Source organism: Mustela putorius, unplaced genomic scaffold (genome assembly GCF_011764305.1).
Source record: "Mustela putorius furo isolate JIRA1106 unplaced genomic scaffold, ASM1176430v1.1 tig00003834_pilon_pilon_pilon, whole genome shotgun sequence".
Taxonomy (NCBI): Eukaryota; Metazoa; Chordata; class Mammalia; order Carnivora; family Mustelidae; genus Mustela; species Mustela putorius.
The window spans coordinates 60,457,468-60,482,768 of record NW_025421987.1 but is presented as its reverse complement, the minus strand read 5'-3'; the positions used below and the strand labels follow the sequence as shown (position 1 = coordinate 60,482,768).

The following is a 25,301-nucleotide window of genomic DNA, read 5'->3' as shown; positions in this document are numbered from 1 at the left end:
ACTAGGGCCTAATGGCCCTCCTAGTTACTTCCTGTAGACTTCTTGTTGATATCTTCTGGCACTAAGTCAGCCTTGATTAAATAAACAAATAAACAATCTACATATAAAACCCACCTCTCCAATCCCTACTCCACTCCTGTTTCTAGAAAAAGGCTCTGTACAGAATTCCTCAAGTTCAGGTAGGATTTTCAGCAAAGCTGCACTGTTGACTCTAGGGGTTCACCCATTCTGTTTCTTGGTTTTTGTTCAACACCTCCTCCCTTTTTTCTGTCAAGATGTCAATTTTATTATGTCCTTTTACAACACTTCACATCCATTTGGAAATATGGGGGTATAATAAATAAAAGTAAAAATTCTAAAATTATGCTTTCTATAAAATCTCTATTCCATTGAGCAGAAATGCAGGCTGTGGACATAATCAAAGCTGGTTAGGCATTTTCAATCACTAATTAAAATAGAATTCATTGTTTTGGTAGAGCTGAGATAGGGATATTTCCTAGACCCTAGAACTTCCCTTATGATATTAGGTAATATTCAGATATCCAGGGTACGTAGGAATGTGATGATACCTATGGAGGAAAAAACTGTATGCTATTAACCTTAATTTAAAAAAGGCAAAAAAAGGCGGGAGGGAAGGGGAAAAAAAAGGAAGATTAAGGAAGTAAGACGTAACTGAATTCCTGCCAGGCACAGAGTAATGTGTACATCATTCCTGTGAAGTAGCTGGTTCTTTGGCCATTTTCTAGATGAAGAAGCAAAAGTATGAAAAGATTACAAGCCAAGGTCATGGAACTAGGAAACAGCAGAGCCTCTACTGTTTATACCATATTATACACAGCTTCCCTTCATTCATTCTTATAACTCCCAATAGGATTTAGTCCTATAAAAATTGCATTTTTTAATGATAAATAACTAATTTTAAGCAGGAGAAATTCAAAGGGAAAAGATAAAAAGAAAGAATATTGAATGTCTGGGATGAAAATTCTATAGTGCTGACTAAAAACTTGGGGGGAAAAGAGACCTCCTTTAAAAAGACAAAGCAGTAAAATATATACCTTATTTTGGTAACTATGTTGCTATAGCAACAACATAATGGTACACAGAAGAGTTTTCAAAGTTATACTGGTAATAAAAGATATACATGTATACATAGGTCTATCTATGTTGTTGAATAAATACCAGTCTCTATAACCTTGCCAGATTTAGTAACAAGGAAACCCATGTAAGCATTATTTATGCCAATAAGTAAAACACCCATCAAACTTTATTTGTTGTTTGCACATGTCCACAGAAAGAAGGAATAAAGGAAAATAGTATGATGTATACCTAAGGACTTTGGTCCAGAACATAGTCTAGTACTGGTGAACAACGAAAAGACAATAAAAAGATTAGCTAGTCTTAGACTATATGGTATGAATAAAATTTGTTTAGGTTTCCCAAGGTTTAAGTAATGAACAGTAAAGATATCAATATAATAAACTCATATGTATACACCTAGACTGGAAAAAAAACACGATATCAACTTCCAGGTTTAAATTATTTGTTAATGACCCTGTATCTATTGGAGCCATTTTTCAGTGGCCTGAAAAGCAATAAATGCTTTCCCCAGTGGAACTCTACTGTATTTTTCCTGCCTTCCCCATGTTCAGCCCAACCACACTCCCATTCATACCAGCTCTTACTTCACTCTAACTAGTATTACTCTACCCTGAAGGCAACAAATCAGGATCTTAGAAGAGAGGTGAAGGCTTGAAAAGCCCCAGAGATCTGAAATGATTACCTAGGAAGTAATCCACCCCATAGGAACTATAGTTTTGTATCAGTTCTTTGTTCTATAAAATGTTAATTATTCAAAATCAGTTGTCACAAACATTCTTAATGTGTCTCTCTTAACACTACTTCTACAAACCCAGAGATTACTGCAAAAGTAGAACAAGCAGAACCTTGACATGTACAAAAGACCTTTTTAAAAAGGGAGTCCTTGATAAATTTCTTTCCCTGGGTGATTATTTCTCTCCCACTCAAAGTAGTAAAGGAAGCATGCACATGTTATTTTCTGGAGGAAGAGGTGATGGTCCAGTGAGGCAGGCTCTGCTAGTGTCTTCTTCCTTACAACAGAACCTGATACTTCAGCAAGCAGTGAGCCAACTCCCTGCAGTCAGTTCCCCAGAATCCCTGCAGTTGTAGGCAAGCTTTTGATCTTCTAATACAGGAATTTCCCCTGAGTGCTTCACCCCTCATATTCCTGCCTAGAAATGAACATGACATCTGGCAGTGTTGAAGCCATCTTGAGATCACGAGAAGACCAGCATGAGACTCAATTCACTGAGAAACACAAAGTGAGAGATGGAAAGGGACTGGGTTCCTGGTGACATTACCGAGCTCCCTATAAACCCTTTCTTCATGATTCGAGAAACAAATAAAGCCATGTCCCTTTAAGCCACTTGCTGCAAAATGCATTGCTAACTGATATAACTAGTCTACGTGGAAAGCAGATTTGGCAGGGGAGATAATTGACAAAATCTACTTTGTTTGCCCAGTGATACTTTATTCCAGCCAAGTACATTTATAAACTCGGAGACATAATAAACTCTCTGTATTAATTCTGACCCCAAACTGGGGACTCAGTCTGAGTCTCTAAACCCTTGGTACCTACCTATGCCCATTCCTTGGCTGACTGCTTTAGACTTGACTTCTATGGCACAGCTAATTTTTGAGAACAGCCAACCCTGATCAACAAAACTTTCAAGTCTAGTTCTTCACAGTCAGGCCTACTGTACAGCTGCTTAAATCTCTATGCCACAGTCTCAATTTGGCATTAGCAGAATAGAAGTCAAAGAAGAAATGTTTAGCAGACAAACTGAGATGCATTTACATAACTATTGACTTTTGTCAACTAGCTATTGACATTTGTGAAAATGTAACCAATTACTTTGAAAAGTTTTTAGTTATTCAGAGCAATATTTCATTTGGCTAAAATATCAACCCAAGGTCATAACCAAAATAGAGTAGCCCTGTTATTCTGAGGTCCTCCCTCTTACAACTAAAAACACTGATCATAACATAACCCAAGTATAGAAAGCCTCTGAAAGGTGAAAAGGAAGACAGATGGCCTAGGAATCTCAGGATTTGAGAAATGCCAATGCAGTGAGATCCTTATTTCCTTATTATCTCCATATATCCCAGACAATGTGCCAAAGTCTCCAAACCAGAACCACCAATAGCCACAGACAAAAAAGAAAAAGTTCACAGTCGATCAGCAATAGGGTGACTTACCAAGAAAAAACATTCTTGGCAATATCCACCCTCTTGGAGCTAGACATCAACTACAACTGTACCTCCTACCCCACAGTTTCAGTGGGACTGAGGCCAAGTAGAAAGTTGATCCTCTAATTCGCCTGAGTGGTACAGTGTCAGTGGGCTGATCAGGGAGGTGATCTTCCATCTCCCTCTTCCATCTCCCTCTTGCAGAAGTTAAGATATGCTCCAACTCCCCAACAGGGGAAGTATCAGCAGGGCCAATGGAAAGCTAAGCCTCCTCTCCCACGCTGCACCGTGTCTGTACAAAGTAATAGAAAGCAGTATTAGTGACCACTTTCCCTTCCACTCCTGGTGTCAGTGAGGCCTAGTGGGGAACTAAACCTCCATACCAAGGGACAGCAAAGAGACGAATGAAGCAGTTAAAAACAGTACTAGCAGCACTCTTATTTCTGTTCTCCAACCAGATCCTGTGTAAGAGGATCTCAGTTAGGAGCCTCCAGCCATACTCAACGCCAATGAGGCAGAATAAGGTAGTATGAAAGCAAATAGTCAACAATCTGCTTCTTTTCCTCTGGTACCAGTCAGACCAGGAGGGAGCTGAGCCTCCACTCCAAGCTGGCATCAAAAAAGCAGAATAAAGTGGCAGGAAGCAGGGCTGGGTGGCACTCTACCTCTCCCATCCCTTGGTGTCAGTGGGGCACATAGAGGAGTCAAACTTCTACCCATTCACCTGCAACAAAGCAATGTGAGTCAGCTCTCTGACTCACAGTCTTTGGTGACAGTGAGTTCAGCAGCAGGGAGCCAATGTTTTAATCCAGAAGAGACACAAAACAGTGTAAGTTGGTGACCCACTTTAGCCAGAAAAGTGTGAATGGGGCCAAGGAGGATAAGTGAACTTCCACTCCACCAGTCTGATACAAGGCAGTATGAGTAAAATCCCACTTTAGCTGGAGTAGTGTCAGTGAGCCCAGCAGGAAGCTAAACAAACATACCCATCTGGCTTTCATGCTATACCTCAATAGGGGGAGTGCCTGCTTAAAAAAAAAAAAAAGATGAAATAAGATACAGAACCTCACAGTATAACCTCAAAACAACCAGGATTCAATGGAAAATCACTCATCATGCCAGAATCATGAAAATCATAACATTAAGAAAAAAAAGATAAACAACAGACCCAATACTGAGATAAATCAAATGTTGGAATTATGTGACAAAGATTATAAAGCAGCCACCATAAAAATTACCTTAAAAGCAATTAAATATCTATTGAAACAAAAAATAAACAAAAAATAAAATCTCAACAAAGAAATAGAAGTTACCAAAAAAAGAACCAAATAGAAATTATAGAACTGAAAAATGCAATAACTGAAAGAAAAAATTCACTACACAGGCTCAAAAGTAGAGTGTAATGACAGAAGACAGAATCAATAAACTTCAGGATAAATCAACAGTATTCACCCAAACTGAGCAGAGAGAAAATGGAAAAAAAAAAAAAAAAGACCACAATTAACAAAGCCTCAGAAACATGTGAGACAGTAACAAAAGAGCTAACATTCATATGATTAGAATCTAAGAAGGAAAAGAGAGAAAGTAGGACAAAATAATAGTCAAAGAAAAAATGGCTGCAAATCTCCTAAATGTAACAAGAGATAAAAACCTATAGAATCAACAAACTTTAGGGAAGAACTTATTCTGTCCAAATATAAATAAGATAAATACACACACACACACATCAGAATATAATCCTAAAAACCTTCAAGAAACCAACATAAATGTAAGAGAAATGGGAAAAAGAGAACCAGAGGAACAAACTGAACACAAATAATTCAATGACACACTTAAACTCTAACATACCAATAACTGCCTTAAACATAAATGGTCTACATACATAAATTAAGGGGCACCTGAGTGGCTCACTCTTTAAGTTGCTTTCAGCTCAGGTCAGGACCACAGGGTTCCTGGATGGAGCCCCAGGTCAGGCTCCCTGCCCAGCGAGGAGTCTGTTTCTCCCTCTCCCTCTGCCTTTCCCCTTGGCTCATGCTCTCTCCATCTCTCTCTCCTCAAATAAATAAATAAAATATTTTTTAAAAATACATAAATTAAAAGACACTGGCCAAGAGCCGCCTGGGTGACTCAGTTGGTTAAGTGATTGACTAAATTTCCACTCAGGGTATGATCACAGGGTCATGAGATGGAGCCCCATGTCAGGTTCTGCATTTATCAAAGAGTCTGCTTGAGATTCTTTCTCTCCCTCTCCTTGAGCCCCTCCCCACTCTTTCTCTCACACTCTCTCAAATAAGTAAAAGAAAAAGAAAGATGGGCAGAGTAGATTTAAAAAACAAAACAAAACATGGTTCAACAATATGTTGTCTACAGCATGCTGTCAAAATTTGCTCATAGGTATATTGAGAGCAAAAGAATAGAAATAATAGGGGTGCCTGGGTGGCTCAGTGGGTTAAAGCCTCTGCCTTCGGCTCAGGTCATGATCCCAGGGTCCTGGAATCAAGCCCCACATCGGGCTTTCTGCTCAGTGGGGAGCCTGCTTCCCTTCCTTTCTTTCTGCCTGCCTCTCTGCCTACTTGTGATTTCTATCTGTCAAATAACTAAATAAAATCTTTAGAATAGAAATAATATACCACGTAAACAGTTTTAACTTTTTATTTTATTTTAAAGTAGGCTCTACACCTAAAGTGGAGTCCAACACAGGATCTGAATATGGGGCCTGAACTCATGACCCTGAGATCAAAACCTTAGCTGAATTCAAGAGTTGGATGTCAGGGTGCCTGAGTGTCTCTGTGGGTTAAACCTCTGCCTTCAGCTCAGGTCATGATCCCAGGGCCCTGGGATCGAGCCCCACATCGGGCTCTCTGCTCCATAAGGAGCCTGCTTCCTCCTCTCTCTGTCTCTCTCTCTGCCTGTCTCTTTGCCTACTTGTGATCCCTCTCTGTCAAATAAATTAAAAAAATATATATATATATATATATTTTTTTTTTTAAGATTTGGATGCCTAACCAACTGAGCTATCCAGGTCCCCCTGTAAACTGTTTTTTTAAAAAACAGTAGTGGAGGGACGCCTGGGTGGCTCAATTGGTTAAGCAGCTGCCTTCAGCTCAGGTCATGATCCCAGCGTCCTGGGATCGAGTCCCACATCGGGCTCCTTGCTCGGTGGGGAGCCTGCTTCTCCCTCTGCCTCTGCCTGCCATTCTGTCTGCCTGTGCTCGCTCTCTCTCCCGCTCTCTCTGATAAATAAATAAAATCTTTAAAAAAAAAAAACAGTAGTGGATATATATGTACCAGATAAAGTAGACTTCTGAGCAAAGAAAATTACTAGAGAGAAAGAAGGACATTACATAATGATAAAAGAATCAATCCACCAGGAACACATACCAATCCTAAAGGGGTTCACATCAAACAACAAAATCACAAAATGTGTGAAACAAAAATTATCGACTCAAAGAAAAATAGAAACATCTACAACCAGAGTTGGGGATTTTTCAAATTCCACTTTTAGTAACTGATAGAATTAGACAGAAAATCAGCAAGGAAATGAAAGAACTCAACAAAACTATCAACCTAATTGCTATATAAAAAACTCCACCGAACAACAGCAGTACACATGTTTTTCTCAAGCACCCATAAAACAGTCACCAAAGCAGCACATATACTGGGCCAGGAAACCAATTTCAACAATTTTTTTTTAAGATTTTATTTATTTATTTGACAGACAGAGATCACAAGCAGGCAGAGATGCAGGCAGAGAGAGAGGAAGCAGGCTCCCTGCTGAGCAGAGAGCCGGATGCAGGGCTCGATCCCAGGACGAGATAACGACCTGAGCCGAAGGCAGTGGCTTAACCCACTGAGCCACCCAGGCGCCCCAATTTCAACAAATTTTTAAAAGTTGAAATTATATAGAGCATATTCTCTGACCATAATGGAATCAAGCTAGAAGTCAATAACAAAGACAATAAGAAAATCTACAAACACTTCGAAACTAAACACCACACTTTGAAATAACACATATGTCAAAGAAGTCTAAAAAGAAAATTTTAAAATTATACATACACACACAGAAAACTAAAATGGAGATGAAAGTATAGCATATCAGAACATGTACAACACAACTAATAAAGTGAAGAGAATCAAATTCATGAGTAAAACTTTCTATTGGAAACATTAAATGCATCCATTAGAAAAGAGGGAAATGCTTCCACTAGAAAAGAGAGACGTTCTCAAATACATAATCACTATAAACACAAATATATATAATATATATATATATATATAATCACTACAGCAAAGCAAAAAAAAAAAAGTATACATAGTAAAGAAAAAAGAAAATTGTCCATATTTGCAGAGACCATGATTGTCTGTATTGCTATATGCTAACAATGCCTTTCTGTATACTAACAATGAGCCTGTGGAACCAAAATTATAAGCACAATATCATTTACAAATGCTCAAAAAAAAATAAAATACCTGAGTATAAATCAACAAAACATGTACAAGCTCTATATGCTGATAATAACAAAATGCTGATGAAAGAAATCAAAGAAGACCTAAATAAATGGAGAGATATACTGTGTTAATGAATTGGAAGACTCAACATAGTGAAAATGTCAATTCTCCCCAAATTGATACACAGGTTAATTTAATTCCTATCAAAATCTGACCAAGATGTTTTGTAGACACAAGCTTATTCTCAATTTTATATGGAAAATAAAGACACTAGAACTAATATAATCTTTTTTTTAAGAATTTATTTATTTTAGGTGTCTGGGTGGCTCAGTTGACTGCCTTGGACTCAGGTCATGATCCCTGAGTCCCAGGATTGAGTCCCTCATCAGGCTCCCAGCTCCACAGGGATTTGGCTTCTCCCTCTGACTTTCTCCCCTCTCATGCTCTCTCTCACTCTCTCTTTCTCAAATGGATAAATAAAATTTTTTTTAAAAATTATTTATCTTATTTTAGAGAGTATGTGTGTGAGTTGGGGGCAAGGCAGAGGGAGAGGGAGAGAATCTCCCTCACAACACAAATGTGCCCAACTGATTTTTGACAAATGTGCAAAAGCAGTACAATGAAGGGAAGGTGGTCTTAAATAAATGGTGCTGGAGCAACTGAACATTTATAAGCAAGAAATGAACTTTGACCTAACTCCCACACCTTATAAAAAAAAAAAAATCAAGACAAACAGAATCATGTTCTTAAGTATAAAACATAAAAACTTTTAGAAAAAACGAAACAGAACAAAAAAACATAGAGGAAAATCTTTGGGATTTATGGCCAGGCAAAGAGTTCTTAGACTTGACAAAAGCATGATTTATAGAAAGAAAAACTGCTACATTAAATATCATCAAAGGTAAAAAGTTTTGTTCTGCAACAGACCTTAAGAAGAGGATAAAAAGACTGGGAGATAGTATTTAGAAACCACATATCCTAAAAAGAACTGATATTGAGAGTACACAAAAAATTCTCAAAACTCAACACTAGAAAACTCAACATTTCAACTAGAAAATGGACAAAAGATATAAATAGGCACTTCTCCAGAGAGAATATACAGATAACAAATCAGCACAATATTAAGGACTAAAAGGTCCCTCCAAAATTTGTACGTTGAAGCCCTAATTCCCAATGTGACTATATATGGAGACGGAGTCTTTACAGAGGTAATTAAAGTTAAATGACACCATGAGGATGGGGCCCTAATCTCATAGCACTGGTAACCATGTAAGAAAATAAGGAGACACCAGAAATCTCTCTCTCCAAATGAACAGAGAAGAGGTCGTGTGAGTACACTACACAGTGTGCAGGTAGCTATCTACAAGTCAGGAAAAGGGGCACCTGGTAGCTCAGTCCTTAGGCGTTTGCCTTCGGCTCAGGTCACGATCCCAGGATCCTGGGATTAAGCCCTACATCACTGGGCTCACTAATCCTCTGGAAGCCTGCTTCTCCCTCTCCCACTCCCCCTCCTTGTGTTCCCTCTCTCGCTGTGTCTCTGTCAAATAAATAAATAAAATCTTTTTAAAAAATAATAATAAATAAATGAAAGTCAGGATAAAAGGCCTTGTCAGAAATCAAGCACTTGATCTTGGATTTTTAGCCTCCAAAACTGTGAGAAAATAAACTTCTGTTGTCAAAGCCACACAGTCTCCTTGATTTCTCTTTCTTCTGTCTTGTTGTTGGTGTAGAGAAATGCAACTGATTTCTGTGTATTGATTTTATATCCTGACACTTTACTGAATTCCTGTACAAGTTCTAGCAGTTTTGGAGTGGAGTCTTTTGGGTTTTCCACATAAAGTATCATATCATCTGCGAAGAGTGATAGTTTGACTTCTTCTTTGCTGATTTGGATGCCTTTAAATCCTTTTGTTGTCTGATTGCTAAGGCTAGGACTTCTAGTACTATGTTGAATAGCAGTGGTGATAATAGACATCCCTGCTGTGTTCCTGACCTTAGCGGAAAAGCTTTCAGTTTTTCTCCATTGAGAATGATATTTGCGGTGTTTTTCAAAGATGGTTTTGATGATATTGAGGTATGTGCCCTCTATCCCTGCACTTTGAAGAGTTTTGATCAGGAAGGGATGCTGTACTTTGTCAAATGCTTTTTCAGCATCTATTGAGAGTATCATATAGTTCTTGTTCTTTCTTTTATTAATGTGTTGTATCACATTGATTGATTTTCGGATGTTGAACCAACCTTGAAGCCCTGGAATAAATCCCACTTGGTCGTGGTGAATAATCCTTTTAATGTAATGTTGAATCCTACTGGCTAGTATTTTAGTGAGAATTTTTGCATCTGTGTTCATCAAGGATATTGGTCTGTAGTTCTCTTTTTTGATGGGATCCTTGTCTGGTTTTGGGATCAAGGTGATGCTGGCCTCATAAAATGAGTTTGGAAGTTCTCCTTCCATTTCTATTTTTGGAACAGTTTCAGGAGAATAGGAATCAAGGAGTCAATCCCATTTACAATTGCACCCAAAACTATAAGATACCTAGGAATAAACCTAACCAAAAAGGCTAAGAATCTATACTCAGAGAACTATAAAGTACTCATGAAAGAAATTGAGGAAGACACAAAGAAATGGAAAAATGTTCCGTGCTCCTGGATTGGAAGAATAAATATTGTGAAAATGTCTATGCTACCTAAAGCAATCTACATATTTAATGCAATTCCTATCAAAGTACCATCCATTTTCTTCAAAGAAATGGAACAAATAATCCTAAAATTCATATGGAACCAGAAAAGACCTCGAATAGCCAAAGGAATATTGAAAAAGAAAGCCAAAGTTGGTGGTATCAAAATTCCGGACTTCAAGCACTATTACAAAGCTGTCATCATCAAGACAGCATGGTACTGGCACAAAAACAGACACACAGATCAATGGAACAGAATAGAGAGCCCAGAAATAGACCCTCAACTCCATGGTCAACTAATCTTCGACAAAGAAGGAAAGAACGTCCAATGGAAAAAGGACAGCCTCTTCAATAAATGGTGTTGGGAAAATTGGACAGCCACATGCAGAAAAATGAAATTGGACCATTTCCTTACACCACACACAAAAATATACTCAAAATAGATGAAGGACCTCAATGTGAGAAAGGAATCCATCAAAATCCTTGAGGAGAACATAGGCAGCAACCTCTTTGACCTCAGCCGCAGCAACATCTTCCTAGGAACATCACCAAAGGAAACAGAAGCAAGGGCAAAAATGAACTATTGGGATTTTATCAAGATGAAAAGCTTTTGCACAGCAAAGGAAACAGTTAACAAAATCAAAAGACAACTGACAGAATGGGAGAAGATATTTGTAAATGACATATCAGATAAAGGGCTACTGTCCAAAACTTATAAAGAATTTAGCAAACTCAACACCCAAAGAACAAATAATCCAATCAAGAAATGGGCAGAAGACATGAACAGACATTTCTGCAAAGACGACATCCAGATGGCCATCAGACACATGAAAAAGTGCTCCATATCACTCGGCATCAGGGAAATACATATTAAAACCACAATGAGATATCACCTCACACCAGTCAGAATGGCTAAAATTAACAAGTCAGGAAATGACAGATGCTGGTGAGGATGCGGAGAAAGGGGAACCCTCCTACACTGTTGGTGGGAATGCAAGCTGGTGCAACCACTCTGGAAAACAGCATGGAGGTTCCTCAAAATGTTGAAAATAGAACTACCCTATGACCCAGCAATTGCACTACTGGGTATTTACCCTAAAGATACAAATGTAGTGATCCAAAGGGGCATGTGCACCCGAATGTTTATAGCAGCAATGTCTACAATAGCCAAACTATGGAAAGAACCTAGATGTCTATCAACAGACGAATTGATAAAGAAGATGTGGTATATAAACACAATGGAATACTATGCAGCCATCAAAAGAAATGAAATCTTGCCATTTGCGACGATGTGGATGGAACTAGAGGGTATCATGCTTAGCGAAATAAGTCAAGTGGAGAAAGACAACTATCATACGATCTCCCTGATACAAGAAGTGGAGATGCAACATGGGGGGCTAAGAGGATAGGAGAAGAATAAATGAAACAAGATTGAATTGGGAGGGTTACAAACCATAAGTGACTCTTAATCTCACAAAACAAACTGAGGGTTACTGGGGGGAGGGGGTTGAGGAGAAGGGGGGTGGGGTTATGGACATTGGGGAGGGTATGTGCTATGGTGAGTGCTGTGAAGTGTGTACACCTGGCGATTCACAGACCTGTACCCATGGGGATAAAATATATTGTATGTTTATAAAAAATAAAAATTTAAAAACAAAAAGCCACACAGTATGTAGTATTTTATTATGGCAGCCCTGGCAAGCTGATACACATATGATGTTTAATATCACGAGCCATTAAGGAAATGCAAATTAAAACCATGATGAGGTCCCACTACACACCACTCAGAATAGCTAAAACAAAAAATAGTTGACATCATATGCTGGTGAATGTGGAAAAACTGGATGACTCATATAATCCTGGTGAAAATAAAATGGTACAACCACACTGGAACACTATTTGGAAGTTTCTTATAAAGCCAAACATGCAAAAAAATAAATACCAAATAAATAAATAATAAAACTAAACATGCAATTATACTCTGAACTATAAGCCAGCAACTATACTCTGAACATTTATCTCAGAGAAACAAAACTCATGTTCACACAAAAATCTGTATATAAATATTCACTGCAGCTTCTTTTGTAACAAGGAAAAGCTGAAAATAACCAACATGTCCTTCAGTGAATGCTTGTAAATAAACAATTAAACAAAATGTGGTACATCAATACAATGTAATACTACTCAGCAATAAAAAGGAAGGAACTAGTAATATACACAACTTGGATGCATCTCCAAAGAATTATGCTGAGTGAAAAGACTATCCCAAAACACTCATATTCTATGATTCCATCTATATGACTTTCTTGAAAGGCCAAAATTATAGATATGGTGGCTGCCAAAGGTCATGAACAGAGAAGGGAAAGGGTAATTGTGGCTACAAAGAGCAACATGAGGAATCCTGTGGTAATGAAACTGTCCTGCATCTTGACTACATTGGTCAATATCTTCATTGTGATATTATACTATAGTTTTACAAGCTTTTACCAACTGGAGGAAACTGGGTAAATAGTACACAGGATCTCCATTATTTCTTATACTGCATGTGAATCTATCATTACCTCAAAATTAAAGTTTAATGTAATAAATTCATTCAATTCTAAATACAAATATTTCTGACCAATAGTCTGCCATTATGGTTCTTGAATTCTCTGAAATACTCAGCTGTGATCAGTATGCTACTCCATGATGACTAAAGGTAAAACATGCTAGTTGAAATTCTGATCAGTTGGTGAGAACCATAAGCTTAAACTAATAGTTTTGATAAACTTAAAATCAATAGAATATCCTAGTAGTGATAATAATGATATACTTAGCTATACAGTATCAATCTGTCTGCAAACACAGAATCTCCTTGTGGCTATTCCTTTCCAGAGGAACTCTGAAGTAGACCTCCCAGAGGAGCTCCAAAAAATATTTCTGCCACAATGTCACATTGGCAGCTCAGTAATAGACGATGACAGACACCAAAGGAATTGATACAGAAGTAACAGCATTAATGTATTATAAGCAGAAAGTCAAGGTTAGAAAATGTTACTTGAAACCTATACTTTTTTTTTAAGTATTAGAGACTCATAATTTTCTGCTTATTTCCTTTGTCTGCTATGTCTTGTTCTTCCTCTTGGTGTGTCTATACTTTGATTGGTTTCATGAGACTTAATGAGTCCAGTTGTAAACATTTATAGAACATGAAAAGAATAGAAATTTTTAAAGTAATTAGTCACATTTTCAAATGCCAGCTTAAGATCTCTGGTTTCCAGTCAGGAATGTAAGGAGCTTAGAAGTCAATAGGCTACCCTAACAATAAGTAAAAAGATGAACAAAGTGAAAATGAACAGCTCTTGCTAGATTTGTCAGAGAAGTGAGGGCCTAAAGCAGACCACTGCCCCCCAAAACTGGAGACGAGGGTAGATACAAAGAAGTACAACTTTTCAGAGCAGAAACCCAGAGAAACCTCCATGGGAACCAATGTGAGGAAACAAAAACCTGAATTGTAACTTGCAAATGACTAGAAACTCACTGTGGACAAGTCCAAGAGATAAGAACTCTAGAAGAACACCATGTTTTTGTGCGTTTTACATCCAGGAGCCCTATCAGGTCCTCAAACTAACGATGAGAGAAAAATCCACGTGTGCCTCTTACAAACAGTAGGGAAAAGTAAATATGTTGAAAAATACCAGAGCTTTGTATTCTGTTTAACAAGGCCTGCTCTCAGGAGAAACTATCTTATCAGAGTTTAACCTGCTGGGGTTTTATCAGAGCTCAACTAACCTGGCAAAGGGAAATACCCAGATCCATTCTAGCCATCCTGACCCACATAAGGGTGAGAGTGAGGCAGGGTAAGGCTCTGACAACTAAGGAACATCTGTGAACTTCACAATGCAGAGGCATAGGCTTACAAGACTGAGGTCCAGTCACAGGACCATTGAACACCTCTCCTCATCTCCCACCCACCACATTGCCACTGCATTACTAAAGATCTATTTAGAGCAATTCCTTTTACAAGTACATTGTATCCACCTTTCAAAAAATTGCAAGGCATTATTAAAAGGAAAAAAGAAAAAGTTTGATGAGACTGAACAAGCATCAGAACCAGAGGCAGATATGGCAAGAATGTCAGAATTATCACACTAGGAATTTTTTTTTTTTAAGACTTTATTTGACAGAGAGAAAGAGAGCATGTGCACAAGCAGGCAGAGCGGCAGGCAGAAGCAGGTTTCCAGCTGAGCAGAGAGCCCAACATGGGGCTCAACCCCAAGACCCTGAGATCATGACCTAAGCTGAAGGCAGACACTTAACTAACTGAGCCACCCAAGATGCCCTGAGACTAGGAATTTTTTTAAAACTATAATTACTATGAAAAGAGTTTTAATGGAAAAAGTAAACAACACACAAGACACATGGATAAGTAAGCAGAGAGATGAAACTTCCAAGAAAGAATCAAAAAGAAATGTTAGAGATCAAAAACATTGTAACAAAATGAACAATGCTTTCAATGGGCTTAATAGTAGACTAGACATTATTTAAGAAAAAAATCTCTGAGCTTGAACATATGACAATAGATCAGAAAAGCTTCTAAAACTGAAAAGCAAAGTTAAATAAAAGAGAATATTCAAGAACTTTGGGACAACTATAAAAGGTATAACATATATATAACAAGAATAAAAGAAAAAGAAATAAAGGAAAAGAAGAATTGTTTGAAATGATGACTGAGAATTCTTTCCAAATTAATGTCAGATTCAATACCACAGATCCAAGAACCCGAGAGTATACCAAGCAGGATAAATGCTACCCCCCCAAAAAGGTATATCATCTCTAAACTATAGAAAATCATGACTAAAGAAAAAAGACTTGATAGAAGCCAGAGGATAAAAACACCTTACCTGTGTCACCTGGGTGGTTCAGTAGGTTAAGTGTCTGCCTTCAGCTCAGGTCATGATCCCAGGGTGCTGGGATGGAGCCCTGCAATGGGCTCCTTACTCAGTAGGGAGCCTGCTTCTCCCTCTTTCTCTGCCTATTTTTCCCCCTGCTTGTGCTCTTTCTTTCTGTCAAATAAATAATTAAAAACAAACAAACAAACAAACAAACACCAGAAACGACAAAACGAAACAAAACAAAACAAAAAAAAAACCAAAAAACCCACCTTACCTATACAGGAACAAAGATAAGTCTTCTATACAACTTCTCCTCAGAAATCACACAAGCAAAAAAAAGAAAAAAAGAGTGGAATGAAATACTTGCAGTTTGAAAGAAAAAAAATTAACATACAACTCTGTACTCTGTAAAATTATCCTTTCAAGGTGAAAAAGAAATAAGACTTTCTCAGAGAAACAAAACTTGAGGGTATTTGCCTGCCAGTCAACATGCTTTGCAAGAAATGTTAAAACACATTCTTCAGAAAAAAGTAAAAGAATACAGAACAGAAACTCAGGTCAACATAAAGCAAAAGCATCAGAGAGGGACTAAGTGAATGTAAATTAAAAACTTTTCCTTATTTTTAATCTAATAAGCAACAATTCATTCAAACTAATAATTGAGCAATAATGTATTTGATTATGTGTGCTTTTAAAAATATATATGGATATTTATGTATGCCTAATTAAAAGTGAATTGACGGTTCCTGGGTGGCTCAGTTGGTTACGTGTCTGCTTTCAGCTCAGGTCATGATCACAGGGTCTTGGGATCCAGCCCTGCATCAGGTTCCCTGCTCAGCAGGGAGTCTGCTCCTCCCCTCCCTCTGCCTCCCTCTGCCCCTACCCTGGCTCGTGCTTACTCTCTCTCTTGTTCTTTCTCTCTCTCTTGCTCTCTCTCTCTCAAATAAATAAAATCTTTAAAAAAAAAAAAAGTAAAATGAATGATAGCAATGGTATAAGAAATAGGAGGAAGGAATCACAAATATTTCATTATTATAAGGTACTTACACTACCCATGAAGCAGTATAGTGTTATCTGAAAGCAGACTTGAAAATATATATATATAGTAAATTCTAGGGCAACTAAAAAAAGTTTTTAAAAAAACCCAGATATTCTAAGAGAAAATGGAATGATATAATATGTTCAAATCCATAAAAGGTAGAAAAGTGTGGAAGACAAAAATAAGAACAAAGAACAAGAGTAATAAAAATGGTAGATCTAGACCTAACTATATCAGTCATTACTTTGAATGTCAATGGTCGAAATCCATTCATTAAAAGACAGATTGTCAGAGCGTATCAAAAAACAAAACCCAAATATTCTTGTCTGCAAGAAACCCATTTTAAATATAAAGACCCAATAGATTAAATATAAAGCAGTGGAGAAAGACATACCATGCTAGCACTAATCAAAAGAAAGTGAGAATGTACGTATTGGTTTCAGACAGAAAAGACTTCAGAGCAAAGTAGTTACTAGAGTTAAAAAGAGGTATAACAATGATAAAGGGGTCAAAACCTCAAGAAAACACAATAATCCTTAACAAGAGAGTCTAACAACAGATTATCAAAATATGAGGCAAAGCTTATAGAATTACAAGAATAGATAAATCCATAATTATAGTTGAAGACTTTATAAAAAATGGACAGATCCAGCACATTAAAAATCAATAAGAACATAGTTGAACACAACAGCATGATCAACCAACTGATATAATTGACATTTATGGACTACCTCATCCAAAAACAGAATATACATTTTTTTCACACTCACATGGAACATTCACCAAGACAGACCATATTCTGGGCCATAAAACACATCTTAACAAATTTAAAAGAATAAAAATCATATGGTGTCTGTGCTCAGACCAAAAGGAAATTAAACTAGAAATCAAACAGAAGAGCTGGGAAATCCCAAAATACTTGGAGATGAAAAAATAACATATGGGTCACAGAAGAACTCAGAAGAGAAGCTTAAAAATACTTTAAGTGAAAATGAAAGTACAACTTACTGAAATTTGTAGTATGCAAATCTATATGATCACCTGTGTAGAAAATATGAAAGAATCAACCAAAAAACTCCCAGAACTAGTAAGTGATTATAGCAAGGTTGCTAGATACAAGGTGAACTTTCGAGAGTCAATTTCTTATATACTACAAACACATGGAATTTGAAATTAAAAACAGATTACCATTCACATTAGTACCCCCCCCAATGAAATACTTGGGCACAACCCTAAGAAACTCTAACAAAATACGTACAAGATCTAAATAAGAAAATAAAATGTAGATAATCCAGCTTAGAAATGGGCAGAAGTCATAAATAGACATTTTTCCAAAGAACAACAGATGGCCAACAAACACATGAAAAGACACTCAACATCACTCATCATCAGGGAAATATAAATCAAAACCATGATGAGATACCACCTTATACCTGTCACAATGGTTAAATTAACAACACAGGAAACAACAGATGTTGGGGAGGATGCCAAGAAAGGGGAACCCCCTTATGCTGTTGGTGAGAATGCAAACTGGTGCAGCCACTTTGGAAAATAGCATGGAAGTTCCTCAAAAAGTTAAAAATAGAACTACTCTACGACCCAGCAACAGCACTACTAGGTATTTACCCAAAGGATACAAAAAAAACCAACCACCCCAGATTCAAAGGGGTACATGCACCCCAATGTTTATAGCAGCATTATCAATAATAGCCAAACTATGGAGAGAGCCCAAGTCCCATCAGCTGATGAATAGAGAAAGATAATGAGGAATATATATATATCTATATCTATCTATCTATATATCTATATGAAATCATTTGTGGAATTTAAGGAACAAAACATAAAGGAAGTGGGGGGAAAGAGAGAGAGGGAAACAAACCATGACTCTTAACAATAAAGAACAAACTGAGGGTCAATGGTGAGAGGTGGGTGAGGGATGGGCTAAATAGAGGATGGGTATTAAGGAGAGCACTTGCTGTGATGAATATTGGGTGTTATATGTAAGTGATGAATCACTAAATTCTAAATATTACACTATATGTAAACTAACTAGAATTTAAATAAAAATTTGAAAGAAAGAAAAAAGAAAACAAAGATTAACTAAATAAATTAAGAGATATTCCACGTTTTGGACAGGAAGACTCAATATATAAAGATATCAATTTTTCCCAACTTGATGTACAGATGTACAGATGTACAGATTTAATTCAATATCAATTAAAATTCCACAAGTTATTTTGTGAATTTATTTATATGAAAAAACGGATTCTGAAGTTTACATGGAGAGACAAAAAACCTAGAACAGACAATTCAATATTGTAGGAGAAAAAAAAATTTGGACTGACACTACCTGGCTTCAAATTTACTATAAGCTACAATAATTAAAATAATGTAGTACTGGTAAAAGAACAAAGATATTAATAGAACAGAGAGTCCAGAAACAGATCTACATAAATATAGTCAACTGCTCTTTGACACAGGAGCAAAGGCAAACACAATGGAGAAAAGAGGGTCTCTTTAACATACAGTGCTGAAAGTAACTAGAAGACATCCACATGCAGAAAAACAAACGAACCAAAAAAAACCAGACCTTACCACCTTCACAAAAATTAACTCAAATGTATCATAGGCCTAAATATAAAATACAAAACTAGAAAACTAGAAAATGACAGGAGAAAAGTTTGACTACCTTGGTTATGGTGATAACTTTTTTAGATACAACACCAAAAGCAAGTTTCATGAAATAAACAGTAAGATGGACTTCATTAAATTTAAATATCTGCTCTGCTAAAGAGAATGTCAAGAGAATTAGAAGACAAAGCCACAGACTTGGAGAAAATACTTGCAAAAAACATATCCAGGGGCACCTGGGTGGCTCAGTGGGTTAAGCCTCTGCCTTTGGCTCAGGTCATGATCTCAGGGTCCTAGGATCAAGCCCCGCATCAGGCTCTCTGCTCAGCAGGGAGCCTGATTCCTGCTCCCTCTCTCTGCATGCCTCTCTGCCTACTTGTGATCTGTCAACAAATAAAATTTTTTAAAAAGTTAACTAAAACATCAATGCTATAATATTTTTAAACATATGTTGGTTTTTCAACTTGGCTAAATCTAGGTTATTGTTAATCAGGTAAGTTTCTGTTGTTCATAACCAAGAGAACTTGACACAGAACCCTGATCAGAATTTGGCATGGAATAGTAAACAAACAAATAAATAATCAATGCAGAAAAAAAAAATGAACGAAAAGATAAGCAACCATGAGAAAATATTAGCAACATATATAAACAAAGTAAGATATCCATGTTATATTAAAAACTCCTATAGATAAAATTAAACAACCTAATAGAAATTTGGACAATAGATATGAACAAATGATTAATAGAGGAAGAAATATAAATGTCTAATAAACATGTAAAAAAATGTGCAACATCATTAGCAATAAAGAAACACAAATTAACACCAAAGAAGTAACTTTTTTGACTCAAGAAAAAAGCAAAAATTTGATGGGATGCCTGGGTGGCTCAGTCAGTGAAGCATTCAACTCTTGATTTTGGCTCGGGCCATGATCTCAGGGTCATGAGATCAAGCTCTGCATCAGGCTCCACAATAGGCATGGAGCCTGCATGGGATTTTCTCTCTTCCTCTACATCTGCCCCTCTCTCCCCTTAGAAAAAAAAGTAAAAATCTGAAAAACTCTAATATTAACAACAAGTAAGAAAATGGCCACTTTATAAACAATAGGCCAAATAAAAATTAACACTATCTTCTCAAAGGACAATTTGGTATAACATTTTTTAGAATTTTAGATTGACTTTTCCTTTCTTTCAGCAACTTCATGTCTAGGAATTTATCCCACAGAAAATATACATACACAAGAACATAAATATAGGTACTGTCTGTAATAAGGATTGGAAATAATCTAAATGTTAGAAAGAAAAAGTTAAGTAAATTATAGCATATTCTTAGTAGGAAAATGTAACAGATAAAAAGATAAATCTATATATATTAACACGGAACAATTTTCAATATATATAAATTAAGTGGCAAACGTCACAGAATGATATATTTAATATATTGCTTATATTAAAAACTGGCCTATTAAAAGATAAAGGTTTTTAAATTATATGTCTTATATAATATATTAGCTATCTTAAAGAAATATATCTATAATGAGGGTAAAGGCACAACAATGGACCCAGAAAGATATACACCAAGCCATTAAAAGCAATTTTACCTCCAGTAAGAAGAAATCAGAATAAAAAGGGAACTCCTTTCCTTTTCTTCTATATGCTTCTTTTATTTTGTGTATTTATATATGACTTATATAATGTAACATGTTATTAAAGAAAGTAAAATGTAAATACAGCAAGCAAAAGAATTTCTGCTCTGACAGGCAAAAACCCTCCAACTCTAAAATTTTAAACTGAATATTCAAACTTTATTTTTCTACCCAAATATTACAAAATACTTTATTATTCAGATTTGATATTCAAGAAACTGTAACAAAATTTTCTTAGTAATAGTCTAAGAACTATCAGACTCAATGGAGATTAAATGTAATTATAAAAATTTATAATTAAAGTTCTTAATCCTAGGAGATCTAACAAAGTTCCTACTTTTACAAAGACATGATACTCATTACCTTTGTTAATTCAAGATTTACTAACATCAACTGTTGATATTTTAAATAGAGAAATATTCACTTATAAAAAAGGAAAAGCCATAAAATACCAGCAAAACCCTTTTACCGAAGTGTTTGTATAAAACCACTGAGGTGTCTTCAAGCAGACTAAATTGCTGATTAGATTCAACAGCATCAGGAACCCATTCCTCAATTTTATTCAAATTTCAGTGATTTAGAATCATGTACCAATATTAATGTTTTGGCATCCTTTTCAAAACATGAAAATTTATTCTACAAATCTAAATGTCTGAGGCCATTTAAAAACAGTATCAAGTACAAAAACTACCAAAATTCACCTGGTTTTTGCTAGACAAATCTTCCTAATGATAAAATTAGGATATACATCTGGGGAAAATTAAAACTTAACCCATCTCACCATATAATTACTGAATTAACTGCTTTCTAATTATTTAAATACATGTCTTAAAGAAATGCTCAAACTATAGTAATTATATTTAATAATTATTAATAATAAAATGAACTCAAATATATTAAATTGTAACATAACTGATACAGAGAAATTTTAGAAAAACATTCAAAGTCTATTTCTTTCCTGTACTTTTCTTTCAAACTAAATAAATGACAGAAAAGAATAATAGACTCTAACCTTTCTGTTTTGGATTCATTGTCAATTTTGTACTGTTCAAAATCTTGACTAAGAGACTGTAGCTTTTCTTGAAGTCTCTTTTCACGGTCTACACTTCCTTGATAAAATTTCATCTCTTTTTCCATCGCCTTCACTTTTTCTTCCATAGCCTTAAACTCGTGAAGGATCAGATAGCTGACTCCACAGTACTTACAAACTTTTTCTTCAGGAGACATCTAGAAAACAGACAGACATACATACATTGAAAGGATATTTTTTAAATTCTGAAAAGCAAAGTTCCGCTGAAGATATCATTGCAACTATGCTGGTCAGCTGAAGTAAATGTACACTGGACTATGCCATGGAGTAATAATTATGACATTGCCTACATCTGGGTAAAATTTTAAAAACTGGCATGATACCGACTCTGACACAAAATCTTGGAATTAGAAAAGGGTCTTTCAGAGTGATTATTTCTCCACAGTATCTCTAAGAAAGATTTACCCTTGGAATATTTTCCATAAAATAAAACTAAAAATGATGAAAACATCTTTAAAATTTTTGTTTTAAGATGAGTTTTCCATGAAGTGGAAAGAAATCACTGGCCTTTTACTGCCAGCTGCACTGTGAACCTGGAGATGCTTCTTGGCTTTTTTCAGATCTTATTTTTCCTCATTTATAAAATTCTGGCATTGGACCAAATGAACTCTTAAGTTCCTGTTCAGTTTTAACATTTTATGATTTTTACAGAATTTAACAAAATTTATGCCAGAATTCTGTCATAAAACCACAAATAGCAAAAATATTTTGAACCCAACCTCTTCTCTCTCTGTTCTTTTCCCTTCACATAGGCACGGTAGATATCTGTGGTAGATTTTCTAGATAGGGAAATGGTGACCACTGAAGTTGAATAACCAGTTGATATATGGAGACCTAGGTTAAACCCAAGTCTATCTAAATCCAGCACCTACACCTGTAACCATTTATGTTATATTTATCTGCCATGTGACGGTCAGCTAAATCCTCTTCCTTCCATCAAATAAAATGTTCATACATCTCTAGTCAACACAAGAGCAGTGAAAAATGGAATTTTAAGCAAAGTCGAGAGAGAGGTACTTCTTTTTTCTGTCTCAAATATATAAATATTCTTCAAGCAGACTACTCTACTTGTCCTGCTATTCACAAAGAATGAGAGACAGCTTCATTAAATATTTGCTCCAAGGCACTAAAATGAAAGCAACACTTGAAGGGTTACTTTTAATGCAACCTCCCTTAAGATTGTAGAAACTTCTCCCTCTCCACTCTTTCTGCTTGTGTTCCCTCTCTTGCTGGGTCTCTGTCAAATAAATGAATAAAATCTTTTTTTTTTAATTGGTTTTTTTTTTTTTTTAAGTGGGGGGTGCCTGGGTGGCTCAGTCATTAAGCATCTGCCTTCAGCTCAGGTCATGATCCCAGAGTCCTGGGATTAAGTCCTGCACGTGGGTCTCTCTGCTCAGTGGAAAGTCTGCTTCTCCCTCTCCCACTCCCCCTGCTTGTGTTCTCTCTCTCGCTGTGTCTCTCTGTGTCAAATAAATAAATAAAATCTTTTTTAAAATTTTCTTTTAAAGATTGTAGAAACTACTCCCATAACTAGGAATGACACTACCTCATCTGTCTATCAGTATAATTACACATGAGTCAGATGAAACAAACTAGTAACAAATTCTTTCACAGTAGCATTTTGTTCATCTAAAGTTCAATAATAAAAATTTCAAATTAAAAAACATAATACTGTGGGATACAGATGAATGACTATATCAATCATCTAACTGCCAGCAATACCAAATTTACAGATTTGTAAAATAACAAGTTTGGAAGAAATCATAGAGATAACTTGGTTCAAGCTCTGGATGGGTTCCTAAAGTCTATCCCAATCTAGTAAGTCATTATCCTGACTCTATTTCAACATCCCAAATGATATAAGCAGCCTGTCTATCTTCTGATGGCTTTGTCTATCAGGAAATTCCTTCTCATGCTGACCCCAGATCTGCCTCCCTGGAACATCCACTGGCCCTAGACCTCCTAGAAACCATGTGGAACAACACAGAGCTCTTTCTAATACTTAAAAGCAGCTTTCAGGAACACTCCATATCTTCTCTTCTCCAGGTCAACACTTCCACTTCCCTCAGCTGTTTCCCATATGACATGTTTTTGAATTTCTCCCTTATTTTAAATAATTTCCTCTGAACTTGTTCCAGTGTTCTATATATGTCTCAAAGTATGGTGCCCAGAATTTAATATTCCAGTGTGGTTGGTCTTACTAAAACAGAGTAAGAGAGGGCTCAAACCTCCCTCATTCTAATATCTCATAAGTAATATCAACGGAAGTATTTTCTACTGCAACCTTAGATCACAACTGTCTTCTGTATTTTCAGCAATTATATGTTAATATGATATACTACAACAGGGTTTTGTGTTAAATAAAGGCCCTATTTTTAAAAAGTACTTAGTACAAAATTATCTTTCATTGTATTAAATATATTAATCTATTCCTTCCCGCCCATGTCTACTTTTTTAGAGCATCCACCTTCTACAGTAGTGGCTGCTCTATTTGGTAAAATGACTAAAACTCTGTCTACCCATCCTCCCTAGCCATGGCTGATTGGGGGATGGGGATTAGATATTAGACCAAGAAGAACCAAGCCCTAAGCTGGTATGAGCCAACCAAACTTCTAAGTGTTGAAGACCCAGGTATTTGGGACACCTTTAGGCAGTCTTAATGGAGAAGGATCATATGCAAAGTACAGAGTTAGCCACATTACTGGAATGAGGGAGAAAAATGAGAAGACACACAGAGACAAGATAAGACAAAGATAATCTGGATCCATAGTAAGAGAGGAGAAAAAGAACCAATGCCCTGAGAATTCCTCACCTCAGTTCCTCTTGAGACCTGGCTGCCCTACTTGCCTTTAGGGGTCCATGCCCAATCTTCCTTCATTACTCCCCTAACCCCTTAAAGTACCTATTTCTTATAACCAAAAAAACTTCATTCTATTATGTGAGTAATAGGTTTTCATATAGAAATGCAGAATAATAAATATAATTATAAATGTAAATAAATAACATATATACTTATACATAAATATCTTAGACACACATATATTTTGAAAATAGGTGTATCTTAGACTCAGCCTTTATTTACGGACTTTGGTATCCAGGAAATTTTAAACTATGTGTCTTTTTCAAAACTAACCCTTATAAGTTGCTTTATTCATCCAATTCATTGATTAAAAATGTTGACTAATTAAAAATTTGACTATGACAAAATCAAGGAAAGAACTCCACAGCATGTCAGCACATTTGAAGAGCTGAAGGTACACTTTTCAGCTGGTTACTAAACTACCCAATTATCTTTATACTGATTCATATCATCCTCAGGAATATTATGACAAACTTTGTCAAATGTCTTCATAAGGCCCATATTTTCTATGGCTACCACAGTTCCTAGATCTAGTAAGTGAAAACAAAATGGGGGCGCCTGGGTGGCTTAGTGGGTTAAACCGCTGCCTTCGGCTCAGGTCATGATCTCAGGGTCCTGGGATCGAGTTCCGCATCAGGCTCCCTGCTGAGCAGGGAGCCCGCTTCCTCCTCTCTCTCTCTCTGCCTGCCTGTCTGCCTACATGTGATCTCTCTCTTTCAAATAAATAAATAAAATCTTAAAGAAAAAAAAAAAGAAAACAAAATGGAATGGCA

The 25,301-nt window shown here is 36.3% G+C and overlaps 1 protein-coding gene across 5 annotated transcripts in view; it reads right to left on the bottom strand.

Annotated features, from left to right (window-relative positions):
• The window catches only part of LEKR1 (leucine, glutamate and lysine rich 1), a 186,693-nt gene that overhangs the window by 149,070 nt on the left and 12,322 nt on the right, over positions 1 to 25,301 (bottom strand). For 3 of the 5 annotated variants that reach the window (XM_004755621.3, XM_045088553.1, XM_004755620.3), the window contains exon 3: positions 21,591 to 21,805. The exons of 1 other annotated variant lie outside the window; for it this stretch is intronic. In XM_004755621.3, the coding sequence (XP_004755678.1) occupies positions 21,591 to 21,805 (215 nt within the window). The remainder of the gene's footprint in view (positions 1 to 21,590; positions 21,806 to 25,301) is intronic. One more of the 5 variants, XM_045088555.1, reaches the window with a different exon arrangement.